Source organism: Silene latifolia, chromosome 1 (assembly GCF_048544455.1).
Source record: "Silene latifolia isolate original U9 population chromosome 1, ASM4854445v1, whole genome shotgun sequence".
Lineage (NCBI taxonomy): Eukaryota > Viridiplantae > Streptophyta > Magnoliopsida > Caryophyllales > Caryophyllaceae > Silene > Silene latifolia.
Genome location: NC_133526.1, coordinates 166885446 through 166906419, shown reverse-complemented (window position 1 = coordinate 166906419; position 20974 = coordinate 166885446). Strand labels below are relative to the sequence as shown.

Genomic DNA, 20974 nt, shown 5'->3' with positions numbered 1-20974 from the left:
TCTGAGATTCACAAAACAAAGTCTGAGATTCACCTAATAAAGAAAAGAGCAAAATAGATGATTTTAACCACTTATGATGATCAAGTTTCACAAAACAAGCCTTAAGATTCACTGAATAAGGTATGAGATTCACAAAATAAGGTTTGAGATTCACCAAATAAGGAAAAGAGCAAAAAACGTAATTTTAACCACTTATGATAACCAAGTTTCACAAAACAAGCTCTAAAATTCACTGAACAAGGTTTGAGATTCATAAAATAAAGTCTGAGATTCACCAAATAAGGAAAAAAGAAAAATAGGTGATTTTAACCACTTATGATGATCAAGTTTCACAAAACAAGCCTTAAGATTCACTGACTAAGGTATGAGATTCACAAAATAAGGTTTGAGATTCACCAAATAAGGAAAAGAGCAAAAAACGTGATTTTAACCACTTATGATGACCAAGTTTCACAAAACAAGCTCTAAAATTCACTGAACAAGGTCTGAGATTCACCAAATAAGGAAAAAAGCAAAATAGGTGATTTTAACCACTTATGATGATCAAGTTTCATAAAACAAGCCTTAAGATTCACTTAATAAGGTATAAGATTCACAAAATAAGGTCTGAGATTCACCAAATAAGGAAAAGAGCAAAAAACATGATTTTAACCACTTATGATGACCAAGTTTCACAAAACAAGCTCTAAAATTCACTGAACAAGGTCTGAGATTCACCAAATAAGGAAAAAAGCAAAATAGGTGATTTTAACCACTTATGATGATCAAGTTTCATAAAACAAGCCTTAAGATTCACTGAATAAGGTATGAGATTCACAAAATAAGGTTTGAGATTCACCAAATAAGGAAAAGAGCAAAAAACGTGATTTTAACCACTTATGATGACCAACTTTCACAAAACAAGTTCTAAGATTCACTGAATAAGTTATGAGATTTACAAAACAAAGTCTGAGATTCACCTAATAAAGAAAAGAGCAAAATAGGTGATTTTAACCACTTATGATGAGCAAGTTTCACAAAACAAACCTTAAAATTCACTGAATAAGGTATGAGATTCACAAAATAAGGTTTGAGATTCACCAAATAAGGAAAAGAGCAAAAAACGTGATTTTAACTACTTATGATGACCAAGTTTCACAAAACAAGCTCTAAGATTCACTGAACAAGGTCTGAGATTCACAAAACACAGTCTGAGATTCACCTAATAAAGAAAAGAGTAAAATAGGTGATTTTAACCACTTATGATGATTAAGTTTCACAAAACAAGCCTTAAGATTCACTGAATAAGGTATAAGATTCATAAAATAAGGTTTGAGATTCACCAAATAAGGAAAAGAGCAAAAAACGTGATTTTAACCACTTATGATAACCAAGTTTCACAAAACAAGCTCTAAAATTCATTGAACAAGGTCTAAGATTCACAAAATAAAGTCTGAGATTCACCAAATAAGGAAAAAAGCAAAATAGGTGATTTTAACCACTTATGATGATCAAGTTTCATAAAACAAGCCTTAAGATTCACTGAATAAGGTATGAGATTCACAAAATAAGGTTTGAGATTCACCAAATAAGGAAAAGAGCAAAAAACATGATTTTAACCACTTATGATGACCAACTTTCACAAAACCAGTTCTATGATTCACTGAATAAGGTCTGAGATTCACAAAACAAAGTCTGAGATTCACCTAATAAAGAAAAGAGCAAAATAGGTGATTTTAACCACTTATGATGAGCAAGTTTCACAAAACAAGCCTTAAGATTCACTGAATAAGGTATGAGATTTACAAAATAAGGTTCGAGATTCACCAAATAAGAAAAAGAGCAAAAAACGTGATTTTAACCACTTATGATGACTAAGTTTCACAAAACAAGTTCTAAGATTCACTGAATAAGGTCTGAGATTCTAAAACAAAGTCTGAGATTCACCTAATAAAGAAAAGAGCAAAATAGGTGAATTTAACCACTTATGATGAGCAAGTTTCACAAAACAAGCCTTAAGATTCACTGAATAAGGTATGAGATTCACAAAATAAGGTTTGAGATTCACCAAATAAGGAAAAGAGCAAAAAAACGTGATTTTAACCACTTATGATGACCAAGTTTCACAAAACAATTTCTAAGATTTACTAAATAAGGTATGAGATTTACAAAACAAAGTCTGAGATTCACCTAATAAAGAAAGAGCAAAATAGGTGATTTTAACCACTTATGATGAGCAAGTTTCACAAAACAAGTCTTAAAATTCACTGAATAAGGTATGAGATTCACAAAATAAGGTTTGAGATTCACCAAATAAGGAAAAGAGCAAAAAACGTGATTTTAACTACTTATGATGACCAAGTTTCACAAAACAAGCTCTAAGATTCACTGAATAAGGTCTGAGATTCACAAAACACAATCTGAGATTCACCTAATAAAGAACAGAGTAAAATAGGTGATTTTAACCACTTATGATGATTAAGTTTCACAAAACAAGCCTTAAGATTCACTGAATAAGGTATAAGATTCATAAAATAAGGTTTGAGATTCACCAAATAAGAAAAAGAGCAAAAAACGTGATTTTAACCACTTATGATGACCAAGTTTCACAAAACAAGCTCTACGATTCACTGAACAAGGTCTGAGATTCAGAAAACAAAGTCTGAGATTCACCTAATAAAGAAAAGAGCAAAATAGGTGATTTTAACTATTTATGATGATCAAGTTTCACAAAACAAGCCTTAAGATTCACTGAATAAGGTATGAGATTCACAAAATAAGGTTTGAGATTCACCAAATAAGGAAAAGAGCAAAAAACGTGATTTTAACCACTTATGATGACCAAGTTTCACAAAAGAAGCTCTAAAATTCACTGAACAAGGTCTAAGATTCACAAAATAAAGTCTGAGATTCACCAAATAAGGAAAAAAGCAAAATAGGTGATTTTAAACACTTATGATGATCAAGTTTCACAAAACAGGCCTTAAGATTCACTGAATAAGGTATGAGATTCACCAAATAAGGAAAAGAGCAAAAAACGTGATTTTAACCACTTATGATGACCAAGTTTCGCAAAACAAGCTCTAAGATTCACTGAACAAGGTCTGAGATTTACAAAATAAGGTCTGAGATTCACCAAATAAGGAAAAAAGCAAAATAGGTTATTTTAACCACTTATGATGATCAAATTTCACAAAGCAAGCCTTAAGATTAACTGAATAAGGTATGAGATTCACAAAATAAGGTTTGAGATTCACCAAATAAGGAAAAGAGCAAAAAACGTGATTTTAACAACTTATGATGACCAAGTTTCACAAAACAAGTTTTAAGATTCACTAAATAAGGTCTGAGATTCATAAAACAAAGTCTGAGATTCACCTAATAAAGAAAAGCGCAAAATAGGTGATTTTAACCACTTATGATGAGCAAGTTTCACAAAACAAGCCTTAAAATTCACTGAATAAGGTATGAGATTCACAAAATAAGGTTTGAGATTCACCAAATAAGGAAAAGAGCAAAAAACGTGATTTTAAACAATTATGATGACCAAGTTTCACAAAACAAGCTCTAAGATTCACTGAACAAGGTCTGAGATTAACCAAATAAGGAAAAAAGCAAAATAGGTGATTTTAACCACTTATGATGATCAAGTTTCACAAAACAAGCCTTAAGATTCACTGAATAAGGTATAGGATTCACAAAATAAGGTTTGGGATTCACCAAATAAGGAAAAGAGCAAAAAACGTGATTTCAACCACTTATGATGACCAAGTTTCACAAAACAAGCTCTAAGATTCACTGAACAAGATCTGAGATCCACAAAACAAAGTCTGAGATTAACCTAATAAGGAAAAGATCAAAATAGGTGATTTTAACCACTTATGATGATCAAGTTTCACAAAACAAGCCTTAAGATTCACTGAATAAGGTATGAGATTCACAAAATAAGGTCTGAGATTCACCAAATAAGGAAAAGAGCAAAAAAGGTGATTTTAACCACTTATGATGACCAAGTTTCACAAAAGAAGCTCTCAGATTCACTGAACAAGGTCTGAGATTCAGAAAATAAGGTCTGAGATTCACCAAATAAGGAAAAAAGCAAAATAGGTGATTTTAACCACTTATGATGATCAAGTTTCACAAAACAAGTCTTAAGATTCACTGAATAAGGTATGAGATTCACAAAATAAGGTCTGAGATTCAGCAAATAAGGAAAAGAGCAAAAAGGTGATTTTAACTACTTATGATGACCAAGTTTCACAAAACAAGCTCTCAGATTCACTGAACAAGGTCTGAGATTCACAAAATAAGGTCTGAGATTCATCAAATAAGAAAAAAAGCTAAAAAGTAACAGCAAATAATTCTACTATAAAGTTCCTGAATAGAAACTAAGTTGTAAAACATCAAACATAGAATGCCCTCATTCGATAGAAACTAAGCTGTAAAACATCAAACCAGTCCTTAAATTCACAAAATAAGTCCTTAGATTCACCAAACAAATAACTAAATGATTTCACAAATTTGAGGGCCACGTTTCACATAATGAGGTCTAGGTTTCACAATATAAGCTCTTGATTCACAAAATAACCAAGTTTCACAATATTACCTTCTGGTTTCACAATATAAATTCTAGGATTCACAAAATAAGAAAAAGAGCAAAATAGGTGATTTGAACCACTTATGAACACGTTTCACAATATTACCATCTATGTTCACAAAACAAACTTTAGGATCCACAAACTAAGGTGTGAGATTCACAAAATAAGAAAAAGAGCAAAATAGGTGATTTTAAGCACTTGTGATCAAGTTTCACAGAATTACAATCTAAATTCACAAAACTAGTTCTAAGATTCACAAAACAAGGTCTACTAGTTCTACTAATTCTACTAGTTCTATGCTCCATTATTATAAATAAGCCAGCTATTTGAAAGACGCCTTCTCGTGCTAATTATGAAACTTCCTTCAACTTGTGCTATCCATATCCACTAATTCTACTAGTTCTATGCTCCATTATTATAAATAGACATTAACTCACATAGACCACATCACATCAAAACTTACATACCATTCAAAACACCTCCAATTCTCTAAACCAAGTTTTATTCAAAAACAACAAATTTACTCAATACACATAATAATATGGAAGGACTTATACCTTATGTCATACGTGCATTCAAACAGTGATACCTTATGCTACAACTGATTACATTATTCTATGGGCTCTGCATCCTCTTTGACAATTTGCTCTGGAAGTTATCGGCATATCAAACCAATAAAATATTTCACTTTATAAACAGTGACGTTTCAGCTACGGAGTAGCTTCTTAGCACTCATAGCCAAGTTGTCAAGCTAACACACTTCTGAAGTTCTGATGACAGAAGACCCTGTAGTATACCTAATGCGAGGGATTCAAATCCATCCTCCACAATCCTTCATAAAATTAGATACAGAAGTTTCGTTGATCGCAGAGATCTGGGAGAAAAATAGCATTACACTTTAGCACAAGACTGCAGAAGTTTTGGAACAATCGGAAAATCAAATTTATGCAGCACAGTTTTGTTGGGATCCTTCAGCAAAATAGAGAAGGCCGCGACAAAGAGTCTTAATGATTTATGGAGGATGTTATAGCATTGTCCCAGCCTATTCATAAATACTCAAGGCAACCAACAAAACTAGGATCCACAAATCTAGCATTATAAGAGTATTAAGCCTTCAGTTAAGCTGAAGAAGACTATATGAACGCACATAACAAAAATAAGAAGCATGTATTTATGCCAATAGAACCGATAAACAATAAGAGCAGACATAAAAACACTTGCCTGTGTTCATCCTCTGTGCAAGCTCTACCTTTACGTCGCTCCTGACATATCTGTTTCAATACCTGTTTCAATACACATAATAATTAGAGCTTCAAAAAAAGAAATATATGTTTCAATACCTGTAATTGGCCCGTTTCATGGCTACATAGATAGATGAAACAAATTTAAGAAATTTTCTAGGCACTCTACTTTTCGTCCCATACATGTAATTGGCCCGTTTCATGTTCAAAATTCATGTTCAAAACGTATATGCCCAATCTTACACAAGAATTTGTCTCTAAATGTTATATTTACATAAGTAATTTATGAATTAATGGGCTCTATCTCAAGAAGAGTTCCTAAAACACGTGATATAACAGGCCAACTGAACTGGAAATATTAGAGGCTTTGCTTATCATTCTGAAGTTGAGCACACAGTTCATATTAATTATGCCTACCCTGAGATTGTTTCATTTCATCCATTGCACCATTGACATTTTTAAAGGTCGACCATTTCCGAACCACTAGCAGAAGTCTGATCATACCGTGGACAACGAGTTTACCAAATACCAACTAGACAAAATTAGTTTTTTTTAGACAAACGACTAAACTAAATCAGTTTAGTTGTTCGCATCACAGTTGACAAAAGGGGAGTTAATGTCCAAAAATCTTCAAAATAAAACGCTACAAGTTTATGAATGTTATACATTACAGCAGCATCTTGCGCAATAGTTTAAACTGTTACAAGCACGCTAATCCTGCAGAGGCAAAATCGTCAAAAAGTAGTATGAAATCGTTAGGTAAAGGAAAATCACTCAATCTTGATCAAATTTGAACGTTTTATTTTCAAAATCGCTCAATTTGATCAAATTCGAACCTTATATCATCACTTATTAGTGAATTAATAAAAATATATGAATATATTCAATTTTTCATCAAAATCATGAAATTACCTTCAAATTAATCGAATGAAGTCTTCTGAAATTGATCAAATGTCGATATTATTGATGTAGCTTGTTGATCGGCAAATCGCTGCAATTGTAATCTACGAAGAATGGCTGCAATTGATTAGTTTATGGAGCAGATTTGGTATGATGGCTGCAATTTCATGAATCGATGTAGCTTGTCTATGAAGAATAGCTTATCGATGAAGAATAGAATAAATTTTCAGATTTATAAAATATTTGGGCCAAAATTTCAGCCCAATTTGAAGGACTCCGCGCTAACAGTCCGCTCTAAGTCTAATGAAGGAATTTGGTGAGGCCGGCCGCCTCGCCATAATTAACGGCCTCACCGGATCCGGACTCTCTCTCTATATATATATATATATATATATATATATATATATATATATATATATATATATATATATATATATATATATATATATATATATATATATATATATATTTATATTTATATATTGATATTGATATTGATTTGTTCAAAACGATGTGAATACAATTTGATGCATTTTTAAATTTTTAGTGCATAACGTGTGACGTTTATGTATAAGAAATTTGCGCCTTTTATTTTTCTTTTGAAACAACTAAATATAAAATAGGGTTAATTGATAAACAATACAAATATAAAAACCATTTTTCATAACCATTACCAACATAATCAATAATTAGTAATCAGTACCAAAATATTAAATTTTTTCTACAATAGGTATCAAGTCGCCTAAAAAACCATATCATAACCTACTCGAAAAAGTCCAAAAAGTCATCACTCAACTACAAATCTCCACTCGTTATGACATTATTTAAAACCTCTTAAATCTCAAATGTATTTAATTTGTCCAATATAATTTTTCATTATCACATCATAAAAACTTATCACTTAGTAGTTATCTTTAAGTTTGGTTTTAATAAATAAAATGACTCTTCCAAATATATTTTTCTTGATGAATTTAATGGTATAAGTATTATAATTTTCACAAAAAAAAAATTCTTTAAGTAAATGTAACGCATTGTAAGACATTCACTTTAATCATCTATACATATCAAAATACTTCAATAAATATATTGAAAAGTATACTTAATTTAAAGTATTTTTCACAATTAAGGTAATGATTTACATTTTAGAATTTTTATAAAAAAAAATTATATAAATTTAAAAAAAAATCACCGTAATTTTTATATGTAATTTTATAATACATTTATTAAACTCTAATTAATATTTTGCCGAGATTTATGTAATATTTATTGTGTTTATATTTGATGTTCAGCTGTAACTGTAATTAATACTTGTATTTAATGCTGGGTTAACACATGGGGCATACACATGTAACATTTAGTATATACTAGGTAGTATCCCGCCCTTCGCGCGGTCTGGTTTATTTTTTTTTTTTAATTATTAAAGAAAAATAATATAATTCATATATGACCTTTAATATTTTTACTTATAATAAATAAATAAAAAATAATTTTTATCAAATTTAATTTTTTAGGTTGATCTTCGCTGTTTTAAAATAAAATACATATAATTTAATTAAAATTAATAAGTGATAGTTAATTACGCATGATCAACATATTATAAATAAATTTCTCGCTGGTCAAATATCATATTAATTAAATGTAAAATTTAATCGAACAATCCAACAATCAATATTAAGTTCTCAAATTATATCGTTTCACGATACATTACGTTCCAATCAATTAATATTTGATTAAAATGATGTGAATATAATTTTATGTAATTTTTAATTTTTTATATATAATGTGTGATATTTATGTATCAAAAATATAGCGTCCAAACTCAACTTATTCAAATGTTTTGATTATGTCTAGCATGTGTTATGTGTCAAACATATCTATAAGAAATTTGCACCTTTTTTTTTTTTTTGGTTACCCAAGGGAACACCCGGATACCCTGCTAACCCGGGGACCAGGTAAGTCATCAAGGTTGCCCTTGATGGCAGGTGGATACCGAACCCGAGACCTCTCAATTCGTTGCTATTTTGAAACGCGCTCCACTACACTCAAGCCACTTTGGTACCTTTTGTTTTTTTAAACAATTATATATAATGATGTTTATTGTTAAAGCGTTTACCTGTAAATAAAATAGGTTGAACTTTCTCAAATATTATTTTTGAGGTTTAACTTCGAAGTATTTAAAAGATAACATATAAAATATTTAACTAAAAGTAATATTTAGTTAGTCATAATCAATATTTTATACTTGATGTATACATATTTAATTGAAGATATTAAAGAAAAATGTAACTTGTTTTCTACTTTTTAATGTCGTTTATAATACTATATTATTTAATAATCATTACTTTTATTTTGATTATTCAAATGCACTAACGATCACTGTGTACATACATACTCATACTCGTTATCACACTATTAAACCTATCACAATCTCATATGAATACAATTTCTCGCAATATAATTTTTTTCATTCTCACACTATAAAAACTTATCTTAGTAGTTTATTTAAGTTTTAATAAATACAATGACTCTTGCATATATATTTTTCTTAATGGATTTAATGGTATAAGTTTTATAAATTTCTCAAAATGGTTTTTACGTAAATGTAAAACATTGTGAGTGACTCACTTTAATCATCTCTACATATCAAAATATTTCAATAAATATAATGGAAATTATACTCAATTGAAAGCATTTTTCGCAATGGACGTAACTGTTTACATTTTAGAATTTTTATCAAAATATTTTTTTAATAAATTTAGAATGAAATCACCGTAATTATTTGGAACGCTCCTTTAATGTTTGGAACGCCGTCTCACAACTTTCATCCCAACGAAACCTGTTCTCTTTCCTCATCAACGTTGTCATAGGTCTGGCGATCTTTGAAAAGTCTGATACCACCTTGTAACACCCCCATAGACCAAGGTGCCTTACCAAGACCACCTTAGGCATAGAAGTGCTACCATCTCGGTTACCCGAGACAATGTATATCAAATTGATCATAAAGAAACGTACTTAATTAAATAAATTTAACTGATTACATGTTCAAAACCCAAAACTGTAAAACTGTAACACCCCCGCACACCAAGGCGCCTTACCAAGGACCACCCAGTGTATGAAGGTGTTACCATCTCGATTGCCCGAGGTAGTAGATCAAATAAACAATTGAAGAACATTTATTAATTAACTTAAGTCTTTACATTTAAAACAGCGTGGCAAGATACAACATGAATGACAATAAGAACTACTAAGCATGTGTGTCGATGACGTTTACTCCGATAGCGTGGTGACTCGAATCCCTTCCTAGCCCCGTAAGCACAAAGACCAAAAGCACCTGCTAAAACAACTGCTCACCATCCCCGAATGAATCACCACAGTTTTGAAAACACAACACGGGGTCAGTTACTGTATAATCAACATAAGACAAGTACGAAAAGAAAAACAACTGATCATCTTCCATCTCCAACTCCCAATCACAACATGTAACTGACTACACACTAAAGTGTGTAGCCCTGCTAGTGGGGGACCGCAGCCGTTCCCAACTAAGCCCCCGCTCATCAACGTGCGATAACCCTGTCCATTAATGTGCACATCCCCTGCTGTGGCGGGTTCCACAGAGGGCGAAACTAGGGCGTGAAGCCACTCCCGCAAGTGACTCCACTCAGCCAAGGACGCACCTCGCGAACATTACCATCAACCATCACAACTCCAACACCAAACTCCAAATCAACAATCAGCAGATAATCACAATATCAAGCGTACAACAAACACAACACAATCTTAAATCAATTAAACAGTAAACCGAGTAGGGAAACCCTACCTTATCGTTAATCCACGAAAATGCATCCAACAATGCTAGCCAGGCAGGACTCCGAGACGAATCCTACAAATAGTAACCACGTCCTATTAAAAAACTACCCCGAAGGTCTACTGAAAGACAACAACGAAACGATGACTTACCTTGAGACACGAACCGAAGTCGACAACGAGGACATCCTTACTCGCATACTCCGCATATAAACCAATCCCCATCCTTGGTTAGTGTCTAGGCTAGATGAGAGTGTATAGAGAATTGGGTGATAGGTGAGAGAGATATATATTAGGGTTAGAGAGATAAGGAACCGTCGAAAATGAATTAAGACTTACGAACTTGCATTTTATAGTAACGCGTCAACAGCGGCTATACTTTATCGAGTACTCTCATACTCGGCTCGAGTAAGTCTTACTCGGTCGAGTGTTACCACTACTCGGCCGAGTAACCCCTACTAGGTCGAGTAAACACTTACATATATCCCTTATTCTCTTGCTATCCCCTCCTACGGACTTCTATAGTCAAACGGTCGGTCAAACGGTCTTTAAACAGGGCGGGTATTACAAAAACGAAATACAACTGTTCCAAAAACATCAAACCAACGGAAAGAAAACTAAGTTCAAGACACAGCGGAAGACTCTAGTGACACGTGATGACTCCATCCCAACTATCCCTCGCGCAAGCCATCTCATACCTGCTCAATAACTGCTCACCATCCCCGAATGGATCACCACAGTTTTCAAAACATTTAAACGGGGTCAGTTACTGATTACACAAAACAAGATACACAAGATACAACACACAGGTCACCCAACTCCGTCACATCTCCACACACCTGACTAGACACTAAAGTGTGTAGTCCTGCCAGAATACCCATCGCAACAGATATTCCACGCCGCCAGTGGGGGACTGCAGCCGTACCCACCAAATCCCCGCTCATCTATTCCGAACGAAAACTCATGTTCCTTAATGTGCACATCCCCCCTGTGGCGGGTTCCACAGAGGGCGAATCAAGGGCGTGAAGCCACTCCCGCAAGTGACTTCACTCACCCGAGGACACGCCTCGCGAACCACACACAAACACAACAAACCAAATTATACAACAACAATTACCAATACGATAAAGATCAACAACAGTAAACAACCACAATAATTCACCATCAAAACCATGTAATCAATAACCGAGTAGGGAAACCCTACCTGGAATAAGAAAATCACCACATCGTCACAACTCAGCTATTCAATATTGCTCCTCTACGAAACCACCTCCTATAATCACATAATCATAACATTACTATCTAAAAATCACCAAACTCCATAAATCCCCCAAAATACCCAATTAGGGTTTTAAACATAATCTACGAAAAGACATAAAAATTGTACAATGATCTTACCCACGATACGACGGACTCGACGGCGTAAAGAACACAACGATCCAACAACTCTAGTCCTTAGGATTTGATAGCAACGCGAAGAAGAAAGCAACATAACTTTTGTTTAAGCTTTGTGAGATTTAGAAAAGGGAAAAAATGAAAAAGAAACTGACGGAAGTGTTTATATAACTTTCTCGCATTGCTAACAAAACCGACAAAATAACCCGTAAAATCGACTTACTCGATCGAGTGACCCTTACTCGATCGAGTGCCACACTTACTCGATGAGTACCCATCAGACAACGTACTGTTTCGTAACCAAACTCACTTACTCGACAGAGTAAGCCTTACTCGATGGAGTACCCAAAAACACAGAAAACCCTAGTATTACAGGTTTGCAGTATTAATCTTATTATTTAATGTGGTTTACAATTTTTCATAAAAGATAGACAAAATATTTTGATAATGTTTTGACCTAATTAATCTCCGAATATATGTTTCTCTGAATACATGTTGCTTAGGAGGGATTTAAGGATGACACACTTTTTTCTCAAATTATAATTGATGCCTTAACGAAGTCATAATATATACTCCCTTCAAATCTCTCATTTGTTCCTCCTTTCCTTTTCCATTCAGTCACCTTTATTTCCTCTTTCCTTTTTTTGGACAACTTTGTGTGGTCAAAAAACAATTACATTTGGAGTCATGTGTATTGTGTGGTTCAAATTGATTCCCTTAATTCTTATGCCCAAAAAAGGGGGGAACAAATGAGAGACTTGGAAGGAGCACAAATTCTCATTTGTGACGAACGCTATCTGTCACAAGTGAGAGACGAAGCGAATAGTGCTATATCCGTAGGAAATGGGGCGGGTAAAGTGCAAGTGGATTGAGTTGTTTAATGATTATTGTTTATAGGCTTATTGTTTATTGTATATAGGGTCAATTGAGAGAGAACATTAGGGTCCATTGCATTTATTGCTCTTTGTATGTGAATTACCACCATATCACAACTCTTTCTCACGTGAAACTTCAATCTACTACTCCCTCCAATTCACTATGTTCTTCCCTATTTCCTAAAACGGATTATTCAGGTTTTCTTCCCCTTTCTATTTTTGGTAATTTGTACTCTTATTTTATTCATCACTCTCTTCTATCACCAAACCCTACCCAAATCTTGTACTCCTATTTTATTCATTCTTACTTTAATGTTTGTGGCCCACAATTCATTATTTAACTCCTAATTAATTATTCATACATCTCTCATATCACCAAACCCCACATATGTCATTTATCAATATAATACTTCCACCCTTAATCCTTGTGCCCACATCAAAGGGAAAGAAAATAGAGGAATGGAAGGAGTATTATTTAACCCTACACCCATGTTTCTCACAATTTCAAATATTTTTCCATGCTAACATGGTAACATTGTCACATATTGTCATATGTCACCACTTTCCTGCATAAATGTTCCCACTCTAGGACTATCAAATTGGTCACATTTGTGTATAAGATGGTAACACTTTGACCCATACTCATATGTCACAATGATGAGTAAACAATGTGATCATTATAAGATGTTTTATGTGTCCCATTATTTCTTACCATATTGTTTTATGTCCCCACATTCATACATAAATGCTCTCACTCTAAGATCGTTCGATTGGTCATATTTGTGTATAACATGGTAATATTTTGACCCATACTCATATGTCACAATGATGAGTAAACAATGTCATCTTTATAAGGTGATGTTTTATGTGACCTACCAAAATTCTGACCACATTACCTTATGCCACCAGCCCACCACGTTCATACATAAATGTTCCCACCTGAGTTCATATATGTTTTCATTCTAAGACTAGTATGGTGGTCACATTTAAGTAGAAGATGGTATCATTTTATTTATCACACGCATACTTCCTCCATTCAACTCCACTCTACCACTTTTTTATGCACTATTCACAAATGAGCATTCAATTGCAATTCTCTCTCAATACATAAGTGAAAATATATCCATGTGGGATCTTGTTTGATTCGTCTTTACGAGTATATTAAAAATACCTAACTTTTATAATTTTTGCAAATACGTAGCTAACGATATTTATCGCGTAAAACACGCGTTGTCCCACTAGTATCCATATCTAACTTCACAAATTCTCATTAGAGACAGATAGTGCCCCTCTCACAAATGAAAGTGGGTAGTGCAAGTGGGTGGAAATGGATACCCCAACTTGCCCTTCCACTTTACTGTCGTTCTTTGCATAGGGAGTATCCATATCTAACTTCACAAATCTACCTAGTATAAAAGCTGAGTTCTTTAGACAATTTCTATTGGCTCCTTATTTTTAGGGATTGAAAAAATACAAAAAAAAAATTCTTATCCCACGTTCTTCAAGAAGAATTAATTACTCTCTCTACTAAATAGTCACTCTCATGATTCAAGAGATTTCAACTATAATACAAACCATACAAAATATAATAAATTTTTGGAATATCCAAGAGCTAAGTAATATTTTGAATAAGAGAGTTTTTTTTTTTTTTTTAAATGTTAATAAATACGTTATTAATTTTTTAATCTAAAGTTGAGATCTATTATGTGGATTAAATTCTAGAGCATTCCATTAAAATTATACTCAAAAGGAATTTGTTATGAACATTCTTTAAAAAAGATCATAACCATCATTAAAATGAGTGGATCTAAAAATTTTGTGCATAAAAATACCGTATTGCCGTGAAAATCGATTTTTAAATCAACGAAAATTTGTACTCCATACTAAAATTAAACTTGACAAAAAATTACACATAAATTAAACTTGGAAAAAAAATACATATATATTACAAAAATAAGGGGAAAAAAATTTGAGATAACATTTGACGAAATTGTATATTGATGAAGTTGTATAGAAAAATAAGGAAAAAAATACTCTTCCTCTTGAATATTTAGCCAATAATTAGCAATCAAATAAGGCATGAAAGCATCTATCCAAATAATATTGATAAAATTGTATAAACCATATGGAGGTGCTGGTGATTTATTGAGTGTAGTTGTGGTGGACTGCTGGTCGTGGTTTTTGGTTGAATGGAGGTACAAAGGTGGCGGAGTTGTAGATGAGTTTAAAGGGAGATTATAAGGGAAAGAATGAAAGAGGGTTTTTTATTAAAATAAAAAAAAATAAAAAAGAGTGAAAGAGGGTTAAGAGGGTGAGAGATTTACGGTACTCCATTGGAAAAATAAAAACCTACATTGTATGGATTTGATGGACAATTTTGAGTGGTTAGATGGGTACGGACCGAAATATGATCCCTATTTATGGTCTCTATTATGCAAACCATGGCCCATGAGCTTCTTAAGTGATAAACGTAGACCTAGCAAACAGGTAGTGTCGTATTGTGTTTGTGTCCGTGTCAACTTTAAACGGGTTATCACTACCTCAACCCTAACCCAACCCACTACATAAACGGGTCATTTGTTTCAATCCTAATCCAACCCATTTAATTTTTCTATAACTCAACCCGATTTGTTTAACCCATTTATCTTTAAGCATGTCATTTTTAACCCAATTAAACCGTTTAACCCAATAAACTAAGCTTTATAGCCATATTATCCCAAAAATATAAATGAAAATGCATATATTCTTAAGTTGTTTGCTTAAATTATTGACTCGATCCAAATATATTATGACACTTTTAAATAAATGGGTTATTCGTGTCGGATTCGTGTCAAAAGAGTTCAACCCTAACCCGATCCATTTAAGTTTCATGGCGTGTTCGTGTCAACTCAATTACTTAAATGGTCTTAACCCTAACCTGCTAACTTCGTGTCGAGTTATCGGGTCGTGTCAATGATTGTCACCTCTAGATAAACATAGTATTTCCTCTATTTTACTATTATTCTTTGATGGTGAAAAATAAAAACTAGAATCGGTCTGTATAGTTATATACTTATATAACATATATTTATATGTTGCTTGCATTTTTAAAAAGTAACCCGCGCATTTTTTGCGCGGGTATAAAACTAGTTCTCATTATAGACGGACTGATCTAACTTTTACAAAACAATGTAGCTCCTTTTTTTCATTTCTGTTGTTCTTTGCATAGGGAGATCCCCTATTTTCTTATTTTTTTTTAATCTCTCTTCAAATCTTGTCTACAATATATTACCACCAAAAATGACCCACAAATTTCCATATTAGGTAATATGGTAGCTTTTTGCTCCGTTTTCATCTTGTGACGGATAGCGCCCGTCACAAGGGAGACTAATTGTGGAAGGAGTAATAAGTTGTTTCAAAATGAAAAGTACCATTTTGGCGCAAATTCTTATTTCAGACGGGCTGTTTTACCGTATGAAATAAGACGGATAAAATGTTACCATTTTTTAAGAAAATGTAACCATTTAATCCACAAAATGTTATGATTAGAGCCTAGAGGTGTCACTTTTTACTCTGAAAATGATGTTAAAAATAATGGTAACATGTTATCAGAAAGTAACAACATTTTATTGTAAAATAACGACATGTTGGCCGTCTTATTTCAGACGGGAAACAACCGTCTGAAGCAAGACGCACTGCTATTTTGGACTAGGAGGTTCGCAATATAGTTTTTCACGAATGGTGTAAATAGGTAAGTTTGGTGTGATGGTCGCTTGCCTAAAGGCTAAGAGTTCGAACCCCAATCATGAAAACGGGGCAAATTTCATGGCTGACAACAAAGAGGCGTAACGAAAATTCCCCGTGAATTTGGACAAGACTAGTTTATCAATACAAAGCCTTCCACGACAACATATATAAAACAACTTTTTTATAGGACCGTCCTATAGCATATGACTGACCCAAAAATAGAGAAGCCCAAAAAAAACAATTATATTTATTTATATTTTAATTTTATTTTAACGACCCGACATTTTATGATAAAAACTAACATATCTAAATATACAATTTATCAATATAAAATTTTAGGCTATCAAAATAAAATAACTTTTTATATGTTTATTAATTAATTAATTGGGCTTTTAGTTATTGGGCTAGTCTTATGGATAAAATGGTCTTACACAACAATTTGTGTATATAAATGATGACAAAAATCAAACATTATGGGTGAAGTCCAGTGGTTAAAACTTGGGTGAAATTAAAGGAGCAGGTTCAAGCCTCCCAAGAAAGCAAAATCTTTGTACAGCGATTCTTTTGACGTGCAGTCCCACGCCAATAGATTTGAAAGACCCGGTGCCAACTTCAACGTCTACGGCAGCCACAACAGCAATGGTACAATTGGCACACCAAGGTGCACAACTACACGGCCCAAACAATTTGGGAATTTTGGCCAGAAGTCGAGCACAAACACCCTTTATTGTCGCTGTTTTGCCTATGCGTCTGTTATTCTTTTTGTTGCGACTGTTTTTGCTTTGCCTTCCCTTGTGGTCTTAAATCTTGTTAATGTGTGCAAGTGAGTACACGCCGACTCTTACCAGAAAATTAAGCTTTCAATGCATGACTAGTAGCTTAATTGATTTTTTAACAGCAAGTATTTGACAAAGGCCTTCAGTACCAAGGACTGTAAATACACTTAAGGTCCAAACATGGATATCAATGAAGCGGCTCTAGACGAGCACATGCTCACCAAGTCCTAGTCTTTTTTGTTTATACAAGTGCCTTGCTAATCGCCAATAAAGTCTTTATGGGATGTTACGTCATACGAGAGAGAGAGAGAGAGAGAGAGAGAGAGAGAGAGAGAGAGAGAGAGAGAGAGAGAGAGAGAGAGAGAGAGCAATGAACCTCTCACTAACTTTTGTTTCTTTCACTAGCAAAACTGATTTGGAAGTACCAAGGTAGGATAAATATGGATTTAGTTCATATGCTATATAAGAACGACGTAATGAGAAATCTCCTAGTTTTTAATCAATGCTCAAGAATACTAATACGATATTTTGATAGCAGAAAAATCGAAAATGTATACATCTTCACCATGACAAAAATACCAAGTAAACAGTTGCCAAGCACCGTGTCTTGGAACTTTAAGAAAAGCTAGAGTTCATAATACTCTCCTTATATAAAGTCGAGATAGCATATCACTGCAACCTCGATTTCAAAAAATGGGACAAATGAGCACGCTCAAGCGACAAGGGTGCTTGCTGTAGTAGACTCGCTGCAGGTGAAAAGATTATATACCATCAGTTACCTATGGCGAACAAATGACTTGCATTAAACAACATTGATTACGAAAGTAGCTAAACGTTAAACTAAAATAAGACCAAAGAGAGAACTGACTATTTCCAGACAGGTGGGAGCTTCTTGGTCTTCTTGTAGTAACGAGCGAGCCTGTGGATCCTGCTCTCCACCAAGATGAGCCTGAACTTTGAGTCCTTGTCTTTTCTATTTCTCTCCAAGTGTTTGCGAATGGCAACTGCCTTCTTGATTAAATGGTAGAGATCCTCGGGGATTTCCGGAGCAAGACCTAAAAAACAATGCATTCGCTAAGAAAATACTCGTACATTTTAACGAAATAAAACTGGGTCTGTTCAAAAAAGTTTATCCATAGTCATATCGCAAAAGTTACCAGTTAATGTATGTATCATACAAAGTACAGCTATATCATAATTTTACATTAGCATCAAACATTATCACCACCTGGAAATCTGTACCCAAGGGCTTGTTTGGATAGCAAAATAGGAAGGAAAGGGAGGGGAGGTGAATAGGGGGAAAAGGAAAGGGAGGGAAGGGAAGAGGAAGAGGAGGAGGGGGAATGGAGGATGAGTATTTGGTTACAATTTCCCTCTAAATTTTTCTTATGGTGGAAGGATTTTGGTTTGCGTTGGAGGAGGGTGCATTTCCCTCCTACCTCATTTGTTATCCAAACAAGGGATTTTGTATCTCTCCCTTCTCCCCTTCCTTTACCTCTAAATCCCCACATCCAAACAAGGCCTAAATTTTTCAAACGAGAAGAATACGGACAGGAATGTCTCGGTTAGCATAATCATAATACAGTCAACAAACACCCAAACTAAAATTTTCACTGTAGTTGTAGAGTTTTTCAAAGGGAACAACCTTGTCAATTGTCAATTGGCTTCTTTGAGTGTGTTCAATTCGCAATTCCAGTCTATCAATTTCTGATCTAGGAGTGTTAAAAAAAATTGTCCTGTCCAAGAGTAGCTCAATGCCTCAATACCATATTACTCTGTCCTGGGAAGGGAAAGGATGGGAAGGGAGAATGGAGAAGGTGTTTTTCCGTCCAAATCTTGCCTATGTTAATGAGGAAATAATTTGGCTTGTAGGAGGGAAATGGAGGGATTCATTTTCCCTCTCCTCCAAAGTCCAAATCCTTCTACCTTCATTTTGTTAACCAAATGGATTTCCCATCCTTCCAATTCCCTCCCCTCCCTTTCTCTCTAAATCCCTCAATCCAAACATACCCTAACTTTAAAAATAATTTATAAGAAAGACAATGGTACTACTTTGTTAATAACATAAAAGATTCATATTACAGTTTAATTTATTCAAGCTGACACCGTTTAACATAAAAGATTCATATCATAATGATATCATCCATAAACAAACATGTGTATAATACATAGGTCAATTAACAGAAACCAATCCACCATAACACATTTCAATAATACATTTGCGAAATCAACCCACTTATAAAAACAATAATGGAAACAAGAGAAACAAAATCGACATTGTCATTTCTAATTTATTTGAATAATTACGTCAAAAAAAAAAGAAGAGAAAGAGGAAGAGTAAAATACCGTGAGCCTTGAGAATACGGAGAATCTTACTGCCAGTGACAGACTTAACCTGAGCAATACCATGAGAATCCCTGAGAATAACACCAATTTGAGAAGGAGTAAGACCCTTCTTAGCAAACTTGCAAATGCTATCTTCGACATCAGGAGATGATATCTTAAGCCAAGATGGAGGTGTGCGTTTGTATGGTAGTGCTGAGGATGATATCCCCTTTCCGCCGCTGTGCATTCGACCCATGATGCTCTTCTTGATTCTGCTTTCTCTTCTCTTCTTGATCTGACTCCTTCGGCTATTCTGCGGATACCATCAACATCAACATAATAAACCCTATGTCTCACCGCTTTATATAACTAACTCTCTTCACTGGGTTTTGTAACCCTATGATGGTATTGGCCCACTTTTGTTTAGGGGTGGACCTTTCAACCGGTTCGGTCTGAGGATTATGGGTTAAATACGGGTCGAGTTTATTTTGGAATTGAAATCTGAAATTTTAAAATTAGGATTTGATGGGCTTGGGTTTATACTGGTTATGGTTAAAATACGAGTCCGCTTAATAAGAGAGGTTGAACAACAAAGTATAACGGTCAACCGTGGAGCCATGTTTCTTATGTTAAGAGACCGTTTTCTACAACAATTTTAAGGTCCAATATCATAATATAGGGTGAAATGATAGACATACCAACTTTAAGGTTCAATATCATAATCGATACCATATTTAAAATAATAATAATAATAATAACAACAACAACAACAACAACATCAAAACCTTAATCCCAAAAATGATTTGGGGTCGGCTGACATCAATCATCCTTTAGAACCGTCCATAGGTAAACGTACACCTCAAAATGTGAAAATATAGAAAACAAAAAGTGAAAAACAAAAGGGAAGTGAAAGATAATACAAAAGAAGGTAAACTTACGGTTTTAAAATCAAAATCCGGATTTCTTTTATTAAAACTTAAAATTTAAATCGAGAAATAAGATTAAAACGATTTTGAAAACCGAAGTAAAACATAAGATTCCGGAATACCTTAAAAGTGAACCAAGTATTAATATATGAGAAAGTTGTTGCTAAAAAGGCGTAATAAATCCGAAAAGAACAAATACATTTTTAAAAATTAAATAAAAACATTAAATATATCAAATAACGTCAAATACTAAAAATCCACATGTATTATTTCCCTCCATTGTGCCCTCTCCGTCACCATTCCCTCATCAAACCCGAGAAATCTCATATCGTGCTCTAGCACTCTCAAACATGTGTGTTTTGGTCTCCCTCTACCCCTAGCAACCTTTTCTGTTCCCCAGGTCTCCAGTCTCCTAACTGGTGCGTCTAT

At 33.8% G+C, this 20974-nt stretch overlaps 1 protein-coding gene across 1 annotated transcript; it reads right to left on the bottom strand.

Moving 5' to 3' along the window:
• Nucleotides 1-17807: 17807 nt before the first annotated feature.
• LOC141611208 (small ribosomal subunit protein uS15) lies at nucleotides 17808-19982 on the bottom strand. The gene is made up of 3 exons (XM_074429691.1): nucleotides 19641-19982; nucleotides 18163-18349; nucleotides 17808-18040 (listed from the first exon to the last, which is right to left on the bottom strand). The coding sequence occupies exons 1-3, from the start codon at nucleotides 19873-19875 to the stop codon at nucleotides 18007-18009; spliced, it is 456 nt and encodes a 151-aa protein (XP_074285792.1). The 5' UTR covers nucleotides 19876-19982; the 3' UTR covers nucleotides 17808-18006.
• Nucleotides 19983-20974: the final 992 nt, after the last annotated feature.